This window comes from Bos mutus, chromosome 8 (genome assembly GCF_027580195.1).
Source record: "Bos mutus isolate GX-2022 chromosome 8, NWIPB_WYAK_1.1, whole genome shotgun sequence".
Classification (NCBI taxonomy): domain Eukaryota; kingdom Metazoa; phylum Chordata; class Mammalia; order Artiodactyla; family Bovidae; genus Bos; species Bos mutus.
In genome coordinates this window covers 13,479,014-13,505,120 of record NC_091624.1, presented here as the reverse complement: position 1 = coordinate 13,505,120, position 26,107 = coordinate 13,479,014, and the positions used below count along the sequence as shown (strand labels likewise).

The following is a 26,107-nucleotide window of genomic DNA, read 5'->3' as shown; positions in this document are numbered from 1 at the left end:
CTATACAGCAGAGATGAGCGCAACGCTGTAAATCAACTACACGTCAATAAACAGTTTTTGAAAAATTAAAAACGCAAGATAACATCCAGGTTTCCATCTTAAGTAGGATGGATTCATGGTGGTACAAGGAACTAAAAAAGGCCAGATGGAGGAACAGCTCTGTGAAGAGGATAAGTTTGGCCTCACATATGTTGGATTTGAGATGCTTATGGGCCACCCAGGTGGAGACACTGAAAATGCAGTTGTTATGTAGAGGCTGGAGTTAGGAGAGAGGCTGAAGGTATTGGTTGGGTAGTTATAAGTCAGTGTTTAGGTGGGAATTAAAACTCGAGGGTGGACGTGATTAGCCAAGGATAAAGTATCCAGCCAAGTGAACATTTAGTGAAGAAGTAGAAGAGGCGCCTGTGTTGAGGATATGGCATCTCAGCTTCTGAAGGGGAGGAGGGGTGATCCTCAGAGTTTTATAAAAGGAAGACGTCGGTAGGTTCACACTGAAGGGTGTCCATTAGATGTGGCAGTTAGGATGTCATGGACTTTAACAAGACCAGATTCAACAGCATGGCAGGTGCCCAGGTGGAGTGGAGTGGGTTGAGGGGTGACTGGGGTGTGAGAATTTGAGACAGCAAGAGGCAGGCAAGTGCTATTGGGGAAATCTGGAAGAGAGATTCAGCAGTAATAGGAACAGGACTCAGGGTCAAGAGAAGTTCACCTATTTTTGGTGTGAGAGAATTTATTCTAAAGGGACTAACGGGAAGGAGGCATCCTGGAGATAAGTTGAAGCTATAGCGAAGAAGGGGTCTTTGATAAAGTGTCATCCCAGAGGCATTTGCACAAGGTCAGGTCCACAGATGGAGTCATTGACCTTCACAGGGAGAGTCGGAGGTGAAAGGCTGGATGAGATATTTTTTTCTCTTCCTACAGAGAAAGATATTTCTTGGGAAGATAGGATTTAAGTTACTGAGAAATGTATTGCTTTGGAAGGAGATCATCTCATTTTCATGTAATCAAAATTCTGTATTTCTGATGAAACAGACTCACACGAGAATCACACCCAAGACATCAAGGCTCAGCGCCTGCTTGGAAATGATTTTCTGCAGCGGAAATCAACTTGCATAGATTCTGACAGTATGAGCCATGTGATTTCAGATGAGCTAAATATACAAGAAAAGAATAGGCTGGTTTCCAGAGACTAAGAAAAACTGACAGAGAAATTTTCATTCATATTTACTTGATTAAATTTGATTGTACCAACATCAATAATGAAAAGTGCTAATATGTCCCAGCAGTTCACTCAGATAAATATAGAAAGCAATCCAGTATTGATTTTTTTCAATGAATATACAAATTTTAATACGTTTGAGGGAGTGGTGAAAGTAGCAAAACCAAGCTGAGAGTTTACAAAATATATATATATGTACATATATTTTGCATTGCTCTGTCTTATTTTGTTTTTTATTTTATTTTTTTAACTTTACAATATTGTATTGGTTTTGACATACATCAAAATGAATCTGCCACAGGTATACATGTTGAATAGCACCATCTCCAAGTTAGTTTCACTATAGAATCCTTTAAAAATGTGTTCTTGCTTTGCTTTGCTTTTCATTCACTCAACAAACATTTATTGGGCCTCTATGTATACAGAAAAGAATATAAGGGGAAAAAAAAGAATATATGGTACAGTAATAAATTCATAAAATATTGTCCTATTTCTCAGTAAGCTTGTACTCAGGAGAGGATAGTACAGGTTGGGGAGGATGGACACATTTTTAGTGCCCCAGTACCAGGTGAGGTATACCAGGTATCTAAGAGGGAGTTGGTGATTGACAGGGAGGCCTGGCGTGCTGTGATTCATGGGATCGCAAAGAGTCAGATGCGACTGAGTGACTGAATGAACTGAAGAGGGCTAAGGATGCTCTTAGCTCTCTAAGGATGCCATGATGGGGATTGGGAAGGAGTGAACACATTAGGATGAGTGGGTTGAAGAAAAACATTACTAAGGCAACAGTTTGGGCTTTGATTATCAGATATGTTTCCAGTAGATAGAATTGATAGTGGGAAGTCCAGGCTTTTTCAAAGAGCAGCATGCTCTCTGTTCTGTCTGGGACACGGGAATGTGTAAGGCTGGGAAGGGGTGAGAGCAGAGCATGGAGGGTGTGACCTTCCAGCCTAAGAAGGTCAATCAGATTCGGGAAGGAGATGATGGGCAACCATCAACTTTTCAACAAGGGAAAGGATATGAGCTACACTTCAGGAATTCTTAAAGGCACCATTCTCTTCTTGGCCATATTTCTGTCTCCATGATGACGAAGGGGGAAAAAATGAAACGAGCTTGAGTTTCCACTGACACCTTGCAGTCAAGGAAGGTCCTGTTCTTTCACAAGGAGAAGTGGAAATCCTCTGTTTATTTAAAGGCCATTAACCTTTTTCACAGTAAAATACCAAATGATCTGTGGTGATTCCAGATATACTCATCTAAATAAAAGGAAACTGTCTCCTTGCAAACTGAGTCACAAATGAAAAATATTTGGGGAGTGCCATAGAAACAAGTGCACTGTTTTCCTGAAATATGGAAAAAGAATTTTGTAGCATCTAGTTGTGTGAAAGGAGACAGTATTCTGCCCAGTGTCCTACCTGGAATATGGAAACAGAAAGCTCTTAAGATAGATAGATAGGTGGAAGGATGGATGGACAGACAGACAGATGGATGGATGATAGATAGATGAATAGATGGATGGATGGATGGTTAGATAGATAGAGCTAAATATTCTTAGAATGGAGGGGTTACATAATCAGGTCCCAGGTAGAACTGAGGATCCAGGCAGCAAAAACTGACAGGGCAGTCTTCAGAATCCTGCTGTAGGAATGATTAGCCACGCCCCTACCATTATTACCCATTCTTGGGTTACTCCTCCCAAGATGCAGATTTCTAACAGGAGTCCCGTTGATCTACTCCTTGGCCAGGGATGTGGGACCCTTTGATTAATAGTTTCACCAAATCCACAAGGTACTCCAGAGAGACTGTTTCCCAGTGGAGGAGCTGTATGCTCTTCCCCAAAGGAAAGGGGCAGGGATCCTGGGCAGCTGAAATTAGTAATGCCCACCACCTTAGCATCTGTCACCTCACACACTTCTGGACCACCTATATAATACGTGTTCTGATCCCACTCTGTAACTAGAACTCCAGGGTCATAGGTAAGCTCTGTGTTGTCGAGTCTCCTGTGTAGGGGTAGTTAGCTCACTATACTGCAAGGCTTTCTTCTGGGTCGGTCTTTCATATATGTGGACAGCCCAGTCCTGGCTGTTTCTGGTACAATCCAGCTGGCAGAAGCTGTGAGCATCAGACTGACAAAAACATCACAGCCCCAGCATACCAGAGATGATCAGACTTGGTTGATTGTCATTACGCAAAGAGTGGGAACTTCCCTGCTGAGGCTTTGGATGGAGCAGGATGTTGGGTGGAGTGAAGCAGAGCCCTAAGCAAGCCCCATCTTATAAGAGTTGATTAGCAGGAATGGATTGCAAGCCTCGCGATTGTTCGTTTTTCCCCCTCTTTTGCTGCTGAGACATTAATGAGGCTCTGGGCTGTGATTAGCTTTGGCCCCACATCCTCAGCATACTTCTATAAGCATTCATTCAAATGCTTATGTGGTAAACTGCATCACTTAGGATTAAATGTGGATGCAAGTAACAAAGACCCACAGTCATAGTGGCTTACACAAGATGTTTATTTCTCCCTCCAGGAAAAATCCATAGGTAGGCAGTTAAGCACTCTCTGGTGGCTGTGAGCTGGGAAGCCCTTAGGGACCAAGCCTTCTTCTAGCTTTTCCCACTCCTGTGTTTGTTCTCAGAGTCCAGGATGGCAGTGAGAGCTTCACCCGCATATCTCTGCATTTCAGGCAGAAGGATGAAGGAAGGGCTGAAAGAGGAAAGGGCTACAGAAGGTTCTAGAAGCTGCCTACTACACTTTGACTCACATCCCTTTGGCCAGAACATGCTGCCCGTGGTTACAAAAGATGCTAAGGAGTATGGACATTATTCTGTGTGCCTTGTGCCCAGCTTAACTTTAGGGATTATGTTGTAGTGAGAGAAGGGGAGGGCGGGTCTCGGTGAACAATTCGCAGCCTCTTTTAAATTGTGCTTCATGCTGGATGCATGAACAGGCAGCTCTCCTCTCCTCTGAGGAGCAAACCTTCTCCCTGAGGTTCTTATTTTGGCAGGTTGATCAGACAGGCACCCCCACTGGACTGCTCAACTATGAAACTGCAATTCTAGGGGAAAGAACGGGTCTGAATTCAGCACCTTGGACCAGTCTGTCAGCATCTCCTTTTGATTCTGGGGGAGTTTGCCGAATCTCTGATACCTGTCAGCTGGGCAGCAGTGGTTCATCTCCTTTTTATTCTGGGGGAGTTTACCGAATCTCTGATACCTGTCAGCTGGGCAGCAGTGGTTGGCCTCTTCACAGTCTGTGTCTGTGACCTGAGCCCAAGTCCCTTGACGGGAAAATTATGAAGGGTCCATTGTCAGCGAGAGGCTGGTCTTGCTCAGACCTTGTTCAGAAATGTACTTAGAGTCCCCAGGATTTTGTGAAACTCTTTCTTTTTATTTATTTTTTTAATCGTTTATTTGCCTGCCCTGGGTCCTAGTTGTGGCACACGAACTCTAAATTCTGGCCTGTGGGATCTAGTCCCCTGATCAGGGATTGAACCTGAGCTCTCTGCATTGGGAGAATGGAGTCTTAGCCACTGGACTACCGGGGAAGTCCCTAAAACGTTTACTACTCCTCTCACTTCAGCTTTTAGCTGGTGCTGAGTTGGTTCTATGAGGAAGCCCAGAAGTCCTCCTTCCTCTTGGTCACTCCACCCTTTCCCCTTCTGCTCTTCCCACCACCCCCGACCCCGCTAAAAAGTGAAACTGTTGGTTGCTCAGTCGTGTCTGACTCTTTGCAACCCCCTGGACTGTAGCCCACCAGGCTCCTTTGTCCTGGAATTCTCCAGGCAAGGATACTGAAGTGGATTGCCATTCTCTTCTCCAGGGGATCTTCCCAACTCAGGGATTGAACCCAGGTCTCCTGCACTGCAGGCAGATTCTTTACCATCTGAGCCACCCGGGAATCTAGGCCCCAATTCATATCATGCATGCTTCCCACTGAATACTAAGTTCCATTTGCCTTTGTTTTTCCCATTTCCCAAGTGGAGCCCCTATAAGTCATGGTGTTTGCTAAACTTGACCTCTGCACTTCCAAGGGTTTGAACTCAGACCATGAGTGGAAGCTGGTCAACTTTTCACACTGCTGATGGTCAGCACTGTCCAAAGAGGAAAGGGCTGCCTTGAGAGGTGGTGAGTTCTCTGTGTCTGAAATCCTCTGTGCAGAGGATTTCAAGCAGAAATCCTGGGTGGAGAACAATTTGTGTTTCTGGAAATCAATTAGGTTAAATGGCTTCTACCTCCAGCGTGACCTTCTGTGGTTCTATGAGCATGAAAAATCCATTGTGTTGCACTATGAGTTCTTGAGGAAGTGAGGAAAAAGAAGAACGTGATCCTAGAGAGGTAGCTGAAAGCAATGGCCAAGAGTCCTGATTCTCTAGGACTAGTTCTCCAGTACCAGGGTCCGAATCCTGGCCTCATTATGATTGTGGCCCTGAGCAAGTCAGTAGCATTCTGTATCTCAGCCCTTCATCTGCGTAAAGGAAGAGAAAGAATTCTTGTTTCATAGGATATGAAGATTAAGTATCGTAATGCATGTGAAACAGGGAGAACAGTGCTTAGCACATGGTAAGCACTTGACAGTCCTCCTCATTATTATTGTTGTTACATACAAACAATATATACATAACAAAGACAATGTTAGAATTCTTAGTTTCGTAACAATTATTTTCACCATCACTGATGGAAAAAGAAAAGATGGAATACACCTGAATTTATTGGCAAACGCTTCCCCAAACGGTCAGGCTGTTGGAAACCCAGTCTGTATGCAGTTCAGTTCAGTTCAGTCGCTCAGGCGTGTCCGACTCTTTGCGACCCCATGAACCGCAGCACGCCAGGCCTCCCTGTCCATCACCAACTCCTGGAGTCCACCCAAACCCATGTCCTTTGAGTCGGTGATGCCATCCAACCATCTCATCCTCTGTCGTCCCCTTCTCCTCCTGCCCTCAATCTTTCCCAGCATTAGGGTCTTTCCAAATGAGTCTGCACCTTTTGCATTCAACTGAGAGATGCTCACACAAAGGAAGCACTGATTGGCTCTTGTAAGTTCAATAGGCAGAGATACCACTGCGAACCGTGGCAAGCAGGAGCTAGAGAATCAGTGGCCCAGGGCCCCTCTCTTGTTCTCCTCTCTCTTTGTTTGAGCCTTGTTTTCTCCCACTGAAGATGAAGGAAGGAAGGAAGGGTCCCCGCAGGGCCTGGAAGGCCAAGTATTTCTGGGCCATCCAAGGCCCAGTAGAATGAAAGCATAGAGTGAGCAGTGGGGATGAGGGACCTGGAAGCTGAGAACCTCTCTGAGGCATCTTGGTGAACCATGGCCTCTGGAGGGTTGAGTGTGCAGTCCCTGAAAAGGCCACGCAAGGCCACATGCTCCTGGGTGAGGGAGGGACATATGATATTCTGGGCCTCAGCCTGTGTTATCTCCTCTGCCTGGCCCATTTTCTTCTCTTTTTCCACCTGATGAAGGCATCCTTCAAGGCCCAGCTAACATAACACTTACTCAGTCAAGTTTTCCTCACCACTTTGTATCTGGAGGAAATTGCTTTTAGCTGTGATCACAACTGTGGCTTAAACTCACAGCAGAAAATCTGGAGTGAACTGTCCAGAGCTGGTGTAGTCACTCCAGGATGCTAACTGGAACCCAGGCAATTTCTCTCTTTCTGCACACTCAGGCACCCTTAGCAGACTCTTGTCCATGTGGATACAAGGTGACACTCCACCTAGAGCATCATATTCCTTGTGGTAGGCAGAGCGATGGCCCCCCAAAGATGTCTACATCCTAACCCCTAGAACCTGTAATTATGTTAGGTTACATGACAAAGGGGAGTTAAGGCTACAGATGGAATTAAGGTCTCCAAACATCTGACTTTAACATAAAGAGATTACCCTGGATTATCTGAGTTGGCTCAGTCTGATCATAAGGACTCCTAAAAGTGGAAGACGAGGCAGAAGAGGAGAGTCGGAGGGAGATGAGACTGGGGAAGAGTAGTCAGAGAGCTTACAACACTGCTGAGAGCTTCCCTGGTGGCTCAGTGGTAAAGAATCCGCCTGCCAATGCAGGAGCCGCAGGTTCAATCCCTGCGTCGGGAAGATTCCCTGGAGAAGGAAGTGGAAACTGCTCCAGTATTCTTGCCTGAAGAATCTCATGGACAGAGGAGCCTGGAGGGCTATAGTCCACGGGGTCTCAAAAGAGTTACACATGACTTGATGACTGAACAACAACAGCATTGTTGACTTTGACAGCGGAGGAAGGGGCCATGTGGTAAGGACTGTGGGTGGCCTCAGGGAGCTGGCAAAAGCAAGGAAGCACTTCTTCCCAAAGCATACAGAAAGGAGCATAACTCTGCCACCCTGTGATTGTAACCTGGTGACACCCTTGTTAAACTTCTGACCCGCAGAAATGTAATATAATAAATTGATATTTTGTAAGCTACTAAGTCTGTGTCATTTGTTACAGCAGCAGTTGGAAGCTAGTACATCCTCCTAGCACCAGGTCCCTGTATTAGGCAGAAAGAAGGGAAAAGCCAAGTGCCACTTAAATCAACTCTCCCCCTTTGAAGGAGCTTTCCCAGAAGTCTTACCCAAAATGTTCACATACATCTCACTGGCCAAAACTGTCCTATGGCCGCCTTTCTATGCAAAGAAAGCTGGGATGTGGAAATTTTCAGCTGGGTACATTGCCACCCATCCCCCATAAAAGAAGGATTCTGTTAGCATGGGAGAAGGGGAGAATAGATCTGGGACAGGCAACTTGGAGTCCCTCCACATTCCCCAGCGGAACTGACAATTTTCCAAATCGTTATTCTTTCTTCCAGCTCTTTTTGGGCTCTTTTGCAATTTATGTGCTTACTTGACTGCTCTCATTACTTTACTCAGAGGTCCCCCAACCCGACACCATGGCTGATTAAGCTTTCTGTCCCTGATGTTCAGTGCAGTGCCTGCTAGAAGGTAGGTGCTTGCATTAAGTTAGACAGATGGATGTATAAATAGACTTTGAATGAGAGAATGATCGATGTACTTCATAGCGCCATAGGTCCTTTGTATTTTCTCGTGACAAAGGTCTATTGGGGTTAGGTTAGATTTTATAAGACCATTTGGCCAGGATCACAACCTCATCTCCGGTGAATTGAAGCTGCACAGCTGCAGCGTGTCACCTTTCTTTACTGTCTATTACAGTCTGCTTCTTCCTCCAGAGAAACTCAGCAAGCTGGTCAAAGGCTGTAATGTACACCTGTCTCAGCCTAAAGAGCCTCAGTTAACCTTGAGTGTAAATTACACTTCCTGCCTGTTCTTTATTTTTAGCTGGGCAGTATCTCTTTGGTTCCTCCTGGGAAGTCTGCATTAGATTTCGGTCATGAAGCTAGAAAATACTGGCATTTCTAAGCCAGCTGGAATGAGTCTTATTAACCCCACGACACTTGGTTTCTTGGGACGCTCCTCAGGCTTGTGATTCAGGCTTTCCATGGCAAGATGGCAGTCTGGGCTTTCCAGTGCCCGCACGAGCATTAGTAGAGAAATCTGCTATTTGGATCTGACTCATTTGGACATATACAAACTGTAGATTTCCTGAGTTCATTCCCTCTGGATGAAATGCAGTTGTTGTTATCTTAAAAGCCTAGTTTTGTTGCTTTTTTCCATCCCCCCTCCCTGTGTTCCTTCTTAGTTACGCAGTATCACGACCCAAATCTTTAGCACTTGAGCTATATAGCCAAGAGCCTTGAAACCAATAGGGCCCGGGCAGTGGAGATGATCAGGCCAGTCAGTGGGCATCACATCACAGAGAATTCTTAATCACTTGAGGCTGCTTCACTGGGAGTAGTGAGTTACTTAGAGTCAACCTTTTTGTTTTAAGTCAGAAATTTTTAACCTAATTTTATTACAGAATTCCTTGTAGTGCCTGACTCAATTCAGCTGGACAAGCTCCATCAGCGTTGGTGCAACTGAGTGCCAATTGATGTCGTATTTATTTTAACACCCCACTGGACCTCAGCTCCTTTTTGGTGCCACAGGCCATGCAGGGCAGCCTTCTCAGTGCTAGGCCAGAGGTGGCATTTTTTAAAATGTGATTTATTGTTTTTATTTTGCCTAGATACAGAATATCTGATTTTTAAAATTTTGAATTTGAATTGAAATATTGAAAATTTTGAATTTTGAATTGAATTTCAAAATATTGAAAATTATAAAGAAGAGAATTAAAAACACTTAGTGTCTCGTTACCCAAAAATAACCGCCACTGATATTTTCCTAGTTTCTCAATTTTAAAATTTGTGAAGGGATGCCCTGTACTCTTATTGATTTCTCTGAGAATTGGGGGAAATGGGGAGAGGGTAGTTTATAGTTCTCTGATCTTTCAGCTTCAGGTATTATTATTAGGATATATGCACACACATATACACGTATATTTGCACGCATGTGTGCATGCTCTGTCACTTCAGTTGTGTCTGACTCTTTGTGACACTGTGGACTGTAGCCCACCAGGCTCCTCTGTAATTGGGATTCTTCAGGCAAAAATACTGGAGGGAGCTTTCCATGCCCTCCTCTAGGGGATCTTCCCCATCAAAGGACTGATGCCTTGTCTCTCACATCTGCCTGCATTGGCGAGCAGGTTCTTTCCCACTAGCGCCACCTGGGAAGCCCACACACATTTATACAGATAGAATATATCCTGTTGGAATGTATATCACTGCTGCTAAGTCACTTCAGTCGTGTCCGACTCTGTGCCACCCCAGAGACAGCAGCCCACCAGGCTCCCCCGTCCCTGGGATTCTCCAGGCAAGAACACTGGAGTGGGTTGCCATTTCCTTCTCCAATGCATGAAAGTGAAAAGTGAAAGTGAAGTTGCTCAGTCGTGTCCGACTCTATGCAACCCCATGGACTTCCACCTACCAGGCTCCTCTGTCCATGGGATTTTCCAGGCAAGAGTACTGGAGTAGGGTTCCATTGCCTTCTCCCATATATCGTTCAGTTCAGTTCAGTCGCTCAGTTGTGTCCGACTCTTTGCGACCCCATGAATCGCAGCACGCCAGGCTTCCCTGTCCATCACCAACTCCCGGAGTTCACTCAGACTCACGTCCATCGAGTCAGTGATGCCATCCAGCCGTCTCATCCTTTGTCGTCCCCTTCTCCTCCTGCCCCCAATCCTTTCCAGCATCAGACTCTTTTCCAATGAGTCAACTCTTTGTATGAGGTGGCCAAAGTACTGGAGTTTCAGCTTTAGCATCATTCCTTCCAAAGAAATCCCAGGGCTGATCTCCTTCAGAATGGACTAGTTGGATCTCCTTGCAGTCCAAGGGACTCTCAAGAGTCTTCTCCAACACCACAGTTCAAAAGCATCAATTCTTTGGCGCTCAGCCTTCTTCACAGTCCAACTCTCACATCCATACATGACCACAGGAAAAACCATAGCCTTGACTAGACGGACCTTTGTTGGCAAAGTAATGTCTGTGCTTTTTAATATGCTATCTAGGTTGGTCATAATATATAAAGTACATATATAATATGTATATATAAAACATATACATATTTGAGCTGTGTCAGTTAGCTATTGGCCAAAATAGTGTTCTGTGACAAATGACTCTCAAACTCAGTGCTTCAAAACAAAAATCATATGTTCTTGCTCACTCTTCTGTGAGGAGAAGACTGGGTGTTTGCTAATCTGGGCTGGGCTTAGCCGAGTAGCTCTAATGGAAGGTGCAGATATGACTGGCCATGGCTTCTGACTCTGGGTTGAGCTCCTGTCTACTCCTGACATGTTCTTTCTGGGGCTCAGGCTAAACGAACAGCAGCTCCCCGGAGAAGCTGTACTTTTGGTGCCAGAAGAGGCTCAAAAGGATGCGCCTGATTGGGTGGATACATTCCAAGCCTCTGCTTGTGTCATGTCTGCTAGCATCCCATTGGCCAATGCAGGTCACATGGCTGCACCCAAAGTCAAGAGCAGGGAAGTATATCCCACCTCCCATGAGGACAAAACAAATCATGTGGCCAAGACCAATATCAGTGGTGGGGTGCCGGGGACCAGCCCCGGCTGATCCAGGGTATTCGAAGGAGAGACGGCGTAGGCGAAGATCAGGAAACAATTGCTTAATTAAATGTTAATTAAGGATATAAAGAGTAATAGAATGAGGATAGCTCAGTAAAATTCAGTGAAGAAAAGAGGCTGAAATAAGGATAGCTCAGTGAGGAAATTCAGTGGAGAAAAGAGGCTGAATAATTCAGCCAGAAGGTAAGAGAAAGAACGACATGGTGAGACCAAGTTTCGGTGAACAAGGCCCGCACTTTATTTTCCAAAGTAGTTTTTATACCTTAAGTTATGCATAGAGGATAATGGGGGAAGGGGTAGAGTCAGGCAGCAAGCCAGGCTTTCTTCCTGCAAACTTATCATATGCAAAAGCTTAGGTGATTTGCATCATCTTCTGGCCTGGAGGCCTGTTAACATTTTAAGACCTTTTCTTCAGAAAACTTATTTTTCTCTAAAGGTGATTGGTCAGGAGCCACCCTCCAAAAGCATTAGATAAAAGTTGCATTCCTACAGCGCAAAGGTGTGGTGGGCTATAACAAGAAAAAGAATTAACTCAAGGGTCCCAGGTTACAAACATTAAAGCTACTACTTACACCAATTATATTAATCAATACACTGCCAGGGACACAGCAGGTAAGGGATATGGAAACTTAGCAGCAAACATTGGCCCAACAAGTGAAAATCCCTTCACCAATACAATTTCTAATCAATCTTTTAACTACTCAAAAGAATCTGTGTTTAGACAGTTTAGAACATCTCCTGCCTCTCACAGTTGGGAGGCTCTGAACAATCACATGTGGCCGGAAAAACCTATTCAGGCAGGCTAGAGGATTTCCAAAGGAGTTTGTAGGTTAAACACTGTCACACCCAGGAATTATTAACTGGAGCTGTAAGCTAACTTTTTTCAGAGAGGTAGTGGGGGACAGCCCCCCGTAAAGTCAGAGGTGTAGGTGAAAGCACAAAGCAGAAAGTAGGCAGACTCTGGTTTTGGGTGTAAATGCTCGAGAATTTCCAGGGGGACTCCTGAGGCTCGATCCCGCCTTTGCGTGTGCCGAGCCTCCTTCCTCATGACCTTTGTCATGGGCGGAGTTCCTCACGCTGGCTACCGGCAGTGATAGAATTCCAGTTGAGCTATTCCAGATCCTGAAAAGTGCTGCACTCAATATGCAATATGCACTCAATATGCAATATGCCGGCTCCTGGCAGTGGGGGACATATGTGTTTTTACCATGAAGATGCAGGGGGAAGGGAGGGAATTTGAGAATAGAGTCAACCCACATTCTAGATATCTGCTGAGGTACTCAGTTTTTTTGAGATTTAAATGCAATCTGCTCAAAACTCACCTGGCCAATCTCTCCAGGAAACCTGTAGCCTGGAGCTTCCCCTACCCATTGAATTGGTTCCATTTTAGGTCACTTGAGTTGTCCCTATTCCATGCTCCTATTCCTTTCCTTGATTCCTCCCAAAGTAATTGACACAGATGTATGTATCAGTAAAAGATGTAATAAACATTTGGAGAGCAAAGGTTTATATCTCTGTTTATCTGTTGATGCTGCTTGGCCTTCCCCTCTGGGTTGTTTGCCTCTCAGCCCACACACAGCCTCTCAAGTCAAAGCTTGCTGAAGAATTCACCCTGGTCTCAGAAACCTGAAGATCTCCTCTTGGCTGAGCTATATGACTTTTTGCAACTTGATTCATCTTTTATCATTCATTCAACATACTTGTACTGACTATCTGTGCCTTTCTCATGGTGAATTTATACTCTATTAATGGAAATTAATAATTTATGTATACTCTGATGCAGGGTTTAGAGTTAGCCTCCTAGTTGGTTTTGGCCCTATTGGTTTTAGGGGGGCAAATAATTCTTTATTGTGGGGGGTGTTTTGTACTTTGTAGTATGTTTATAAACTGCTACCCCCTAAATGCCAGTAGCACCAACTTCACTCTGCTTGAGTAATGGATAACCATAATATCTCCAGAATCTCCAACTATGCCCTAAGGGACAAAAGCACCTTGGTTGAAAACCGATGTTCTAACATATAGTGGACTTGATAAGACCACTGATATTGTTATTTTCTGATGGTGAATCTGTGAAAGCCTCATGAGGTTGGTGGTATCTGAGCTAAGGTTTCAATAGTAGCTAGGGTTTGGAGATGGATTTTCTGGGGAAGGGTAAATCAGTGGTCACAGATGGGCAAGTAAGGAGTAGCTCTGTTTAACCAAAGCATAAAGTGAAATGGGCACGTTGTTAAGAGTAGAGGCTCTTATAGGTACTAGGAGGCTAGATGCTGTAGGGCCATCTTAGTCATGAAAAGAACTGCCACTTCTACTGTGAGGGAAGCCTTCAGTATGTCTGAAGCTGTGTTCATCTGGAGGGAGTATAGTTATAGCATTTGTCTTCACGTTCAGTCACTCAGTTGTGTCTGACTCTTTTGCCACCCCATGGACTGTAGCCCATCAGGCTCCTCTGTCCATGGGATTTCCCAGCAAGAATACTGGAGTGGGTTGCCATTTCCTTCTCCAGGGGATCGTCCCAACCCAGAGATCGAACCGTCTCTCCTGCACTGCAGGTGGATTCTTTACCGCTGAACCACCTGGGAAGCCCTGTTTGGGTTTCTTCATAACCCAAAGTAGTTGCTACAAAGTATCATCCATCCAGAAGTTATTTTTCTGATGCCTAAGAAGGAAACAGAAAAGGCCTCTGAGAGGCACAGTGCATCCTGGAATAATTCCATGCCCGTATCTTGGTATTCCGTGTGTTAGTCACTCAGTCATGTCTGACTCTTTGTGAACCCATGGACTGTAACCCACCAGGCTCCTCTGTCCATGGAATTCTTCAGGCAAGGATACTGGAGTGGGTTGCCATTCCCTTCCAGGGGATCTCCCTGACCCACAGATTGAACCCGGGTCTCCTGCATTGCAGGCAGATTTTTTACCGTCTGAGCCTTACTCTTCAGAAGGTCTCACTCTGAACGCTTTAGGTTAGGTCCCAGTTGAACAGACCTGGTTGGCCAGTTCCCAGCAGCAGATTAGAAATAGACGAGGAGAGGGGGAGGGAAAGGACAAACATCGGCAGGCACACTCTGCAGCGAAGCTTCCAACATGACGGAGGGGAGGAGAGCAAAAGCAGAGGCGAATGAATGAATGAATAAATTCAGACCAAATGATTTGGAAGCATCATAGTATGGGGTCCTGTAGGTAGGGGAACACCCATCCCTTCATAACCCCAAAACATTGGTACATTACAGTACCACCCTATTTAAGTCAGCATACTCCGTGTGTAAAAAGGCAGGGCATATGTGAAGTACTGTGGTGAAGTACCATGTGACCAGAGTTTGGCACGATGGTGAGGACCAGGGTCTAGAGTTATACTTCCTGGCTTAAACCCTAGCTTCAACGCTCTGTACCAGTAAACTAATTCCTTAGCCCTGCCTTGCCTTAACGAGTTTGTCTGTAAAATGGGAATTCCCTGCTCATAGGGTCATAAGGAAGGTTAACTACAACAATCCACATGAATTCTTAGCTTAGCTCTTGGCACAGATTTAGTGTGCAAGGAAAGTTAAGTGGTTATTACAATCATTTCATTGAAAGAATAGAGCTGGCAAGACCTCCCTCACAACTTCAGTGTAGCTGCTCTTCTGGAATATTCCCAGAGTCTCCTGGCTGTGCTCAAGTTTCCTTTTCAGAAAATATATAGGTTTTGTAAAAGCTGAGGAAAGTTCCAGAAGAGTAGGGGCAGTATCAGTCCTTTGTATCAGTCCCTTGCATCTCCTCTCTTCTTGGCAGGAGAAGTCAGGCCACTGAGAATGGTGACAGCAGGTTCACTAGCCACCAGCCATGTCTCGGCAGCGTATTTCCTTTGAACAAGACCGGCTCTTCACCCTTTGGCCTGCCTGACAGAAGAGCAGTTAGCACGAGATAGCAGAATATGAAGCTCTTCTCCTTCAGATAGTATGTCTTAACCTATGAAAAGTAGTTGCTGTTTAGTCGCTGAGTCGTGTCCAGCTCTTTTGCAACCCCATGGACTGTAGCCCACCAGGCTCCTCTGTCCATGGGATTTTTCCAGTCAAGAATACTGGAGTGGGCTGCCATTTCCTTCTCCAGGGGATCTTCCCCAACCAGGGAATGAATCCATGTCTCCTCATTGGCAGGCAGATTCTTTACCACTGAGCCACCTGGGAAGCCATGCTAAGAAAAATAATTACCTCCAAATTAAGAATGCACAGGAGAAGAGAGTTGAAAGGAAGGCACCAAAGCGTATTGGAAGGTGGTGGCAATGACTGGGTGGCAGCAGCTCTGGGCTGTTTCCCTTTGACCAGTGTCTGCTCAGTGGCGAAGGTAGCGACACGCTGTAAGGTGAAGCCTGGCAGGTACCACACCGTCATGTAAAGCAGAGACCACCAGGAGGCCACCCAGTGGGAGGAAGCTGCTCTCTGGCCAGAAGATAAAGTAACCTGTCTTCTGTTTGTGTGTTTTCCAGGCTGGAGCAGGAAATACAAGCCCTAGAAAGTGAAGAGTCCCAAATATCTGCCAAAGAGCAAATCATCCTAGAGAAGCTAAAGGAAACAGAAAAATCCTTCAAGGACTTTCAGAAGGTGAAGAAAACTAATGTCATTTCTCTCACTTATACCCCTGGGGAAGCAGGCACACCACGACAGTGCCAATTGGAGAAAAGGCCAGTTGGTCTGGATAAGAAGCCTGGACCACACACCCTGCAACGAGGGGTAGATGCGTGAGGACCAGAGCCGTCTCTGACGCTGAGAGTGGCGAATTGGTCTAAAAACCAATTCTTATGAAGCCGGTTAAACAGACTCCCTGTAGCTTTAAGTCTTTCTTTTATAAAAAGGCCAGGGGCAAAACCGTATCAAATGGGCATGAATTCCAAAAAAGAAAGTGTCAGTGAAACATGAAGTTTTACCGCACAGGCATGCCTCAGAAATATGGCGGGTTTGGTTCCAAACCACTGAAATTAAGTGAATATTGCAATAGAGTGAGTCACATGAATTTTTTGGTTTCCCACTGCATATAAAAGTTATGTTTACACTATATTTGTTAGTCTATGAAGTATGCAATAGCCTATGTCTAAAAAACAACGTCCATACCTTAATTAAAAATAATACTGTTGGAACAATGGTGCTCACAGATTGGCTTAACTGGGGGTTGTCAGGCACCTTCCATTTGTTAAAAAAAAAGCAATATTGAGGCACAATAAAATGAGGTGTGCCTATCTATGAAAACACACGGTGCTCTGTAGCAGAGAGAGAATCCATAATGCCAGCAGGTTCTGAATAACTCAGGACCCCCCTCCCCTCTATTTTACAACTCCTGTTTCCTCAGGTACCCAGCGGTGATAGGAAAGCAGTCTAAACACATTCATTACAGGATGGGATTTTCTGTTATCACTTCTCCAGCACAACCAAGGGTATTTGCTGGATAATTGACATCAATGTCTACTGGGAGAAATTTGGGGTAAATAAGGTGCAGAGGGTAAACCTTTTCCTTAAATTTCAGAATCCCAAACATATTTCCCAGAAGGAAAGAGAGCATGGGGTTTGCCCACCACAGTCAAATTCTGGGGGAGAAAGACGGGCTGAATGAGTGAAGGGTCATCTCCCCACGTATATAGTGACTCCCTGCCCTGCTTTTGTCTCCACAGAGCTTCTCCAGTGCAGATGGAGGTAAGTGTAAGCGCTCTCTCCCTATCTGTACCTGAATGTTCTCATCTGTCAGCTTAGTGGGTCTCATTAACACAGGCTCCCTGGGAGATATGCTGTGTTGGTTTGGAAGGGCATCAGAAAGAAGGGGAGCACTATTTGCGAATGCTTGGGAGGGCCATGTCCCCATCTCCTCTGCCTCTCCTCTTCAAGGACTACTTCTCAACCAACTTTTCCTAGTCTTACACAGCTGGCCCAGCTCTTCTTCTTCCCATTTGGTCTCCAAAGTTCACTGCTTGGATCTCTCTTGAAATACACTCAGCCCAGAGCACCAGCCTCAGGACCAGTTCCCTGGCAGGCTTGAGCCCACTGGAACTGGTGGTTAGGTCTCCAGGTAACAATACACATCAGGAGCCCATCAGCTGATGTTTAGGAAACCTTCCTAAGGCCTCTGGTTTTACTCTGAATCAGAAAACCACAGTTTCTCCAGCCTCCTGGGAACCAGGGCTTCACAGAACTTCTCTCCCTGTGGGGCATGGTTGGCTGGGGGCACATGAAGGTTAGGAGCAGGGCCCTGGCTTCCTGACCCCCTCCTGGCAAGAGTGGGCCTTCCTCTGGTCTCTCTCTCCTTCTTTGCCCGCTGCTTCCCTGTTCTCCTTCCCTGGGGCCATGGGATGAATTTGAGGTGGTGTGCCTCTCAGCCTTTACCTTGCTCCTCTAACTTTAGCTACAAACTCATGAAAACCACTTGATTTCCACTTTTCACTCTGACCCTTAGCTCAACCTGTCCTAAAATACCAGATCTTGTCAGAAGGAACAGACTGCTCTCTTTCAGCCTCTAAACCAGCAAGATGATGCAGGAGGTAGAATAAGCGCTGGCATCAGTATTTTCCCAATGTCTTTTGGAAATGTATGGTTAAAGATTTTTAAATGCAGAGATGGATAGGCATTTTTCTTATAATGTCTAGCAAAGATCCTTGCAATAAGGATAATTCTAACTTCAGAAAACAAACAAACAAGAAAAAATGGTGGTTTGTTCGGGTTCCCCCACCGAACAAATGAAAGGCAGGGGATCTGAATTTTGGCCCTTTGGGTAATCTTTGGGAAGGCATTAAATTCATGATCCCAGTGCATATGCTCAGAGACAAGTCCAGGTCGAGCCCACAGCAACTCTAGGAAGAGCACCTATGACAGTTCTACAACTTTCTCTAGGGTATGGCCTAGTCAGGACACTTGTTCTGTGCTTTGGGGGTGGAGTATAGACTGAGGAGGTGGCCTTGCCTGTTTTGGGGAGTTGGGGGTGGCAGCATGGGAAAGATAGTGGCGTTCCCTCGTGCTAGGGCTACCCTGAGGCCATGTATGTGATTAGCAGTAACACAGTAAGTATCAGACATGGACCCACAGACACCCACATACCAGAGGCGTGCACATCAACCTCTTCTGCTTTCACTTCTTTTTTTTTCTCTTCCCTTCTCAAGCCAGGACCTTTCTTAGGCTTCTCTCTCTAATTAGGGAAGGGATGGAACCTGTATATTGTGTCCCAGGGAAGCTGTGTGGGCCTTGGAGACCCATGTAGTGTGTGACTTGTTAACAAGCATCCATGAAGCCATGTCATAAACTCTCTCTTTTTTGTTTTCACCCTGAACTTCTCTCATTTCCTCCTGCTCCATGTACTTCCCACTATTTTCATCTGTTCACCTAAGTAGTTAATAGAGGTGGTAAGAAATCCAATCATGACTTAGAAAGGAGTCTTCAGAGAAAAACAGCCCTTGTGATTATATCCTCCATTACTTTTTACAGGATGAGTGAACTCAGGCTTAAGAGGATGCAAAAGTCTCAGGGGTCACAAGAAATGGCCAGGGAAAAGTTTCCATGATCTTCCTTATTGCCCTGGATGGTGATACTTCCATGTCTGATTATAACTAAGCCTGGGGAGACCTTTCCATTACACCACATCTGTTAGCAAAGAAAGCAGTTTGAAGGAGGGAACACATCCTTCCAAGAACGTGGTCAGTGTTTATAGGTCACTCTGTGGGTAAAACCCATCATGAAGCACATCCAGTTTAGGAACTTTGGGCTGGAACTTTGGGCTGTCTGATTATTTCCTCTTCCTTTGATTTCAAAGTTACCAAGACCTCTTAGAATCAACCAATTGGTACTAAGACCTAACAAAAAATGATTGTAGAATAATAATGCCTTAGGACAAATACCCAACTTCTGAAACACGATGATTACAGAATCCAGGTCCAGCTAAAGTTATATAACTGTACAAGACACTGCAGAGGTCAGCAAGAGCATCGCCAGTGTGATGAGTTGCCAAGGAGTTGGCTGCTAGTGTGTGCTTGTGTAATGACCTCTCTTCAGGTACCCTGTGCATATCCCCCTGTGCTTTTCAGAGGAAATAAAGATATTAGACTGCTGGATCACCAATATTTTTTGATTACATGATAGCCTTGGCAATCAAGAGCTATGTATTTTAATCATGAGTAGAATTTCTTGGCCACGTACTTCATGATGCCCCCTCACTTCCTCCCTACCCCACATACATCCTTGTTATATGGTGGAGTCAAAATTGATTGGGTGGGTTGTTTTTACTGCCCTAAATAGGCACAGTGTTTTGTGTAAGTATAAATTTCACATGGTATGTACCTAGAACTACCTCTGTTCTTTACCCACTGGGGAGCTGGTGTGAAACCCTTGGCCAGAACTGGCAAAGGAAAACCTCTGTCCTGGGCCTGTCTTGTCCTTGCTGTTTGAGACTGTGATTTCCATCCCATCCCAGTCTGGGGCAGCCTGGAACCTTTCCTGCATCAAAACCCTCATACCAATTCTTGGGACCTAGTGTGTCTTCACTTGCCCAGAAGTCATGATTTTAGGAGAGTTTTCATCAGTTTTGTTTCTCTCTAACGTTGGCTATTTATGTTCTTCATATGGTGACGATTTTAGCAGTGCTGGGTAATGGGAAGGACTCCCCTTTCCTCTTTGTTCTATAACTGACTGTTACCTCCTCGGACAGAGGGAGGAAGAAGCATGATAGGCCACCCAGACTTTGTCAGGAAGAGGGCAGTTTACTGACTGAGGTTATGTGAAGGAATTCTCCCCCAGAAAGCTTTGGGGGCCCTGTTTCTTTTTCCTTGTGTTGGTCTATCAGACCCCTTGGAGCTGCAGAACCTCAGGAATTACTATTTAATGATATATTGAGGGGCTGCCCTACCCTCTCCCTTGGGCCCCACCCCCTGCCACCTCTTATCAGGAGCAGAAACCATGGAGCCCCAGCCCCATAAGAGCTGTAGTCCATGAGCCTGTAGCCAGTGACCACTGGGCAAAGGTAACTCCATCACCTGCTCCCTTCTGTTGGGGAGCTGCTCCTGGGGGAGGCTGAAATGTAAGCAGTAGGAGTCATGAGCAGAATCCCCTGCCTACGGGTGGCTTTTACTTCTGGCTGCTAAATCTTTCAGTATGCAGAAATGTCCTGGAAATTCTATGTGTAGCATAGAAGGCACCAGACACATGTGACCAGTCTGCAAAGTCTTACCTAGTCTTAATGGCTTGAGAGATTCAAATGCATCGCATTTGAATGTAGGCAGTTGGACTTACCAGGATTGCCCTTCCACAGACTTCTAGAAATCCTCAGAGAAACTCAGGAGTTGTGCACATCTGCTCTGGTCTTCTCCCGTCTCCTAAACTGTGCTACTCCTCCTTCCGCTGGACCACTGTCTCCCCCTACCTGCTCAGGCCCTGCTTTACCCCGACTGTTGCTCTCTTTGGTCCTGCCTTGTGTGGCTTAGGGTCCTGACCCTTCCCACAAGTCTCCAGAGTGAGAACAGAATCTCCCAGCTAACTTAAGGAACACTGGCAGAGACATGTGACCATACTCTGAGGCCCTGGCTCAAATTCAGGCCATTTCAGAGGGTCTCTCTAGGCTGCTTCCTGGCTATCTTCTAGCCCAGCATCATCTCAAAGGCCCACCTTCCTCCCCTGCAGTGAAGGGCCTTCAACTATGTCTGTCTGACCCAGTGCCCAACTCCAGAACACATGAGGCCCCCGGGAGAAACAGTAACCTGAGCCTTGCTCCAACCCAGGGCCTGCCTGCCGACTCCTGACTTCTGGTTCTGTCTCCCCAAAGGGTTGGTACAGACAAACCCACTCTCTTAGAGAAGCCCCACCCCTCCGTTCCCTTTGCCCTGGGAACATGGTGGTCCAGTGTCCCTACATCCTTGGTTGTTCGGCTGAATGTGAGTCTGCAGCGGCCTCGTCGGTACAGAGCTCAACCAATCCTAATTTGGTGTCTGGTCACAAGCACTCTCCTACATGAAATTTAAAAAGGAAAACAGAAACCTGCCAGAATTAAGTCCACATCAGTGGGGATACAGAGGACGGGATGGATGTGGGAAGGCTGGGGGACTGACTGGATACCAGGAGAGGGAAGTAGGGGCACCGCCAGGATCCTGGGTGAATTGTGGTACCAGTGAGCTGAGATACGCTGCACAGGAGAAGCAGCAGATGAGTGGAGATGAGAGTTCTGTTTTGGACATGTTGAGCTTGAGATGATTTGTGGGCTGTTGAATAGAATATGCGGTAAGCAGTTAGACGTGATCATTGACCAGTGATCGACATTCCAGGATAATGGGGTGTGTCTTTGTCACATGGAAGGAATCACATCACCTAGAGTCCAGCTTTCTAGAATGTTCCTTCACTTTCCCCCTGCTCTCTGGGGTGTGCACAGATTCTTCCCCTGTTTCACCCCAGTGGTTTCCCCCTCTCCTCTAATACTTCGACACACCTATTGACTTCCGTGGCCTCCATCTCCCTAAATGAACTTTCAAGATATTTTCCCAAGCAGAGCCATTCTCTCTATTCTGCACGGCCACATTTCTTGCAGCTGAGCTCATGGTGTTTCACTGGTGCTGTTATTTGGAATCTCTAGATTTTCTAGCTGAAACACCAGACAGAAGGACTGAAATTGTGGGATAAATTCTGAAAAAAAAATTTTTTATGCCTATTAGTCTTTGGAATGAATCAGGCACATAAAGTGATATTTCCGGTTTAAGGAAAGACTCCCAAATCTGTTTTCCAATTCTGTTTAAGACATGTCTTCCATGTTTCTACTGCTTCCCTGGTGGTTCAGAGGTTAAAGCGTCTGCCTGCAATGTGGGAGACCTGGGTTCGATCCCTGGGTCAGGAAGATCCCCTGGAGAAGGAAATGGCAATCCACTCCAGTATTCTTGCCTGGAAAATCCCATGGACGGAGGAGCCTGGTGGGCTACAGTCCACGAGGTCACAAAGAGTCAGACATGACTGAGCGACTTCACTTTCACTTTCCATGTTTCTAGTTTGAAGTCCCACACTTGGCCCAATCCCATTCTTTGGTGGCTCAGACCAGTGTAAGAGTCCTGGATTTGATCCCTGGGTCAGGTAGATCCTGTGGGGAGGGAAATGGCAACCCACTCCAGTATTCTTCCTTGGGAGATCCCACGGACAGAGGAGCCTGGCAGGCTGCAGTCCATGAGATTGCAAAGAGTTGTACACAACACAGCGACTGAGAACGCACCCACATCAAGTTGATAATGGTTCTCGCTAGTTCATCTCTCTCCCTGTATTTTTTTTTTTGTCCTCTGAACACATTGTACTCTTAGAATCTAGAGCTTTCTATTGAATCTTTTAATACATAGGGCTGTTCTGGGGCTTGAGCTTTCTGGCCGGGATCTCTCCTACCTCAGCTACTCTACTGAATACCAGTCACTGGGCAAATGCTGGTCTTTGTTTACCCTGATCCTCTCTTGCAATGGCCACCTCTGTGGTCCATTATGTAGGGCAGACAAGCTGCTGTCTCGGCAGTGAACCCATCGGGCCTCTCAACACTGTGCCTAATTGTATTCCCTATTCTCTGCTACCAGATGCAGTAAATCACATTTCCTCCCAGCTCCCCGACCTGCCAATCCTCTGTTCACGAACAGCAGAACCATCACCTGAGCAGGACGGAACCAGCAGAGCAGCTGGTAAGTCCTGGGGAACTGTTTGCTTTTGATGCCAGGACTGACCGTGGGGCTTGCATTCCTCTGAGCTTTATTAATGAGGGATGCCCAGATATTCTTACGTGGAGGGCGGTCCCCCTCCTCAGCGCAGCTTCAGATGTAAAACTTACAGTGGCCACACAGGGCAGGCACTGGTCCCTGAGGGGTTTCTGGGGGCCAAGGGGAGGGAGTATTGAGAAAACCATAGAGCTCTTTTCCTCCTACTTTGGAGGAATCTGTGTTTGTGGTCTTTATATCAGTCCTCATTCTACAAGATCAAATGAGCTATGCTGGGAAGGTGGGGGGAAACTATTTTCAAAGTGTGTGAGAATGTTGTGGTATCTTTGGGAACTGAGCTGTTTGTACACTGTGAACATATAGATTCTCAAGTCTCCTCATTACTGGAGTTATTTCTTACCTCCTGTGGTATATTTGGAAAATAAAAGGAGCAATTTAATGAATGTATGCTTCTTGCTAATATTCCTCACACTTGTGGATTGTAGCGAGTAATACATTTGTGAGTGTAAAACATATGGAGAACTCTGCTTTGCTCTGTTCAATGTGAATGTGCCCCAGAAATCAGAGCTGGACGCTGTGCTTAATAAATCACTATACCAATCCTTTTTGCTCTGTGCACAGAGGCACTGAGAGCAGGGGTTGGGTGGAAAAATGAGCCACCAATGCTGTAGGGTTTGTGATAATGTAGGTGAACTGGAATTTGAGCATCAGATTTATGCTTTATGTAATCCAGGTAAATTTATGTTTAAAAGAAGTCATGGAAGGGTACCTTTATAAGACAATCATGGACTAATAAGTCAGAGGAAATTGTTTATACAGTATTTCATGAAGCAAACATAGCAAACTTCTATGTTAGCCTTCCTTTTAACATAGAAGTAAAATAATTCTGTAGGTATTGACATAATTGTCATGCACATTGGCAAAATAAAAGTATTCCTGGGGACTCTATAAATATCTTAGCATATTATTGTACAAACAGATTCACAGGGTTCTAGAGTTGGGGGCGGGTACTGTAGATGGTATCCGGTCAAACTCAAGCTAGGATCCCAGGGTAGTTAAAAACCTTGTAGCTACAGTCGTCCTACGAAGGGACCATTGGCAGTGATTTAAGCTGCAGATTCTTTTAAATGCTCCAAGATGCACTTCTGAGATCAACTCGGGATAACAGTTCTTCAAAAGGCACATACCTCCCTGCGTGTTATTAGAGTGTTGGTGGTTCCCAGTAGTTGTGGGTAAACAGCTTTCTAGCTCCTCTCCACATTTCTGCGACTCACAGGACATGCAATATGACCTAATTAACGGATCAGTTCGTGAAGGCGGTAGGGCCAATGTGTGGGGACTGAGAGATATGAACAGGATTTGAGCAGCATCGGCAGTCAAGGAATGTGAGCTTCAAGAATGATATGTTACTGGGATTGCAGTTCTGTGTGCATAGGAATACACACACTTTCACAAGCTAGGATCCTTCCTCTTGGAAGATACTGTGAAAACATAATGAATCCAAATAGCAAATGCCTTTTTGAAAAAGTATTATGTGTTCAAAGTCTTCTAAAAAATAAGTCTACATGTACTTTTGTTTATCAGTTAAGAACCAATATGCATAAATGTATCTACTGTGGAAATATACAGATGCAGAGGCTTGAAAGGAATTGCATTTGATGTGGTTAACTGCTTCGTCCAGGCTGCTTTTGAAATAGAGCATCCAGATTAATGATCAGTTATGGCTAGCAGTGATTACACAGAGCATGGACAGCTTACAAATGAGTGGCAGTCGCCCCTGGAATTCTTTCTTATAGGTATCATCCATCTTGCTTTAGGGGTGTCCTTTTGAAAATTTGCACAGTCTTAGGGCCATTTTAAAAAATGTCACTGGTCGTTACTCAGTATTATGACAAATATTCTGGTTGTCTGGAGTTTGGGAGGTTTTGGGTTCTGTATAAATGGGAATTTATTTACAATCTTTGCTTTGCAGAATCAGGAGGCATCTGTTCCAATTCCTTATTCAAACATGGAAGCCCAGGGACAGAGCCTTGCCACGAGGCCTTCAAACCACAGGGACACACCATGACCTGGGTCTCCCTACAGATGGCCCATTCTGTCTGTAATTGGCTCTGACACCTGGGAAGTTCATCCTCAGATGGAGCTCTCATTAGTTTGCTGCTTTCATCTTTTACCTATTTTTACGTATCCTTAAGATACAAACCGAAGTTTGTATCTTAGGAGCCCTTCAGAACAAACCTAAGTTCTGATTTCCGTTTAAATATTTGAAAACGGCTATCACATCCTGTCTTTCCCAGGCCTTCACTTTCCATCCCCTTAATGCCCGCAGCCCCGGTCGGTTCATCTGGTCCTGAGACGGTAGGTTTCTTGGACCCCCTTAGCCGTGCCTGTCCCTCCCCTGTGGACATGCCCCGCTTGGTCTCTGAAGGGCAAGACTCAGAGCTGCCCAGCACAGTCCCCACAGAGGCCACGGCCATGTGACTTCCTGGCGGTCCTCATGGCCTTTCCGCTTCAGGCTCTCAGGTGCAGCCTCCAGTGAGTGGCCTGCGCCACTACCGGGCCTCCTTCCCTCTGTCCAGCGGAGTCATCGCTCCACAGTCATTTCAGTGGCAGCGAGAAGTCTGTTCCCCACAACTGTGCACATACTACTTCGCCTTCTCACATGCAGAAGAGCCTACAAATTCCTCTCTTTTTAATCTTAAGAGGCAAAAATAAGGATAGGCTATGCGCCTCTCGGCCCTTGGTAGATTTTACATGACTGTTAAGTTTCTTCCTGTTAAGTATCCCTCAGGAGTGTCCGGGGCCCCTGGGGTCACCAAGGAGTCTCTGGAAGGTAAGGAAGGGGTTGAGGTGAGGGACTTGGTGTTCTGTCCCATTTCAAGCACAGCGGCTTCCCCAGCCTTGTGCTTACTTATCGTATTTCTGCATCAGGTTTCATTGAATAAAGGGTTTAACCAATTTGAAAGGAGAAAGCTCTCTTTGTTGTCAGGATTTTTACAGCTCATGGTTGGGGCTCTACACACCCTCACTTTTCCTCTCGGTTTAGTATCATCTCAGATCTGAAAAGCAAACTGGCATTATTTATCATCATTTCATTGATAAAATTGTTGCACAGTTTGATAAAAAGTCAGAAGCCTGGGGCTCACCGTTAGGGATCCTCCTGGCCCTGGGGAATCCTTACCCGGCACCTATGGGGC

The 26,107-nt window shown here is 45.7% G+C and overlaps 1 protein-coding gene across 3 annotated transcripts in view; it reads left to right on the top strand.

Annotated features, from left to right (window-relative positions):
• PALM2AKAP2 (PALM2 and AKAP2 fusion) overlaps window positions 1–26,107 on the top strand; it is a 515,173-nt gene that overhangs the window by 260,472 nt on the left and 228,594 nt on the right. For all 3 annotated transcript variants that reach the window (XM_070375129.1, XM_070375128.1, XM_070375130.1), the window contains 3 exons: window positions 15,705–15,819; window positions 16,881–16,902; window positions 22,776–22,877. In XM_070375129.1, coding sequence (XP_070231230.1) covers window positions 15,705–15,819; window positions 16,881–16,902; window positions 22,776–22,877 — 239 coding nt within the window. The remainder of the gene's footprint in view (window positions 1–15,704; window positions 15,820–16,880; window positions 16,903–22,775; window positions 22,878–26,107) is intronic.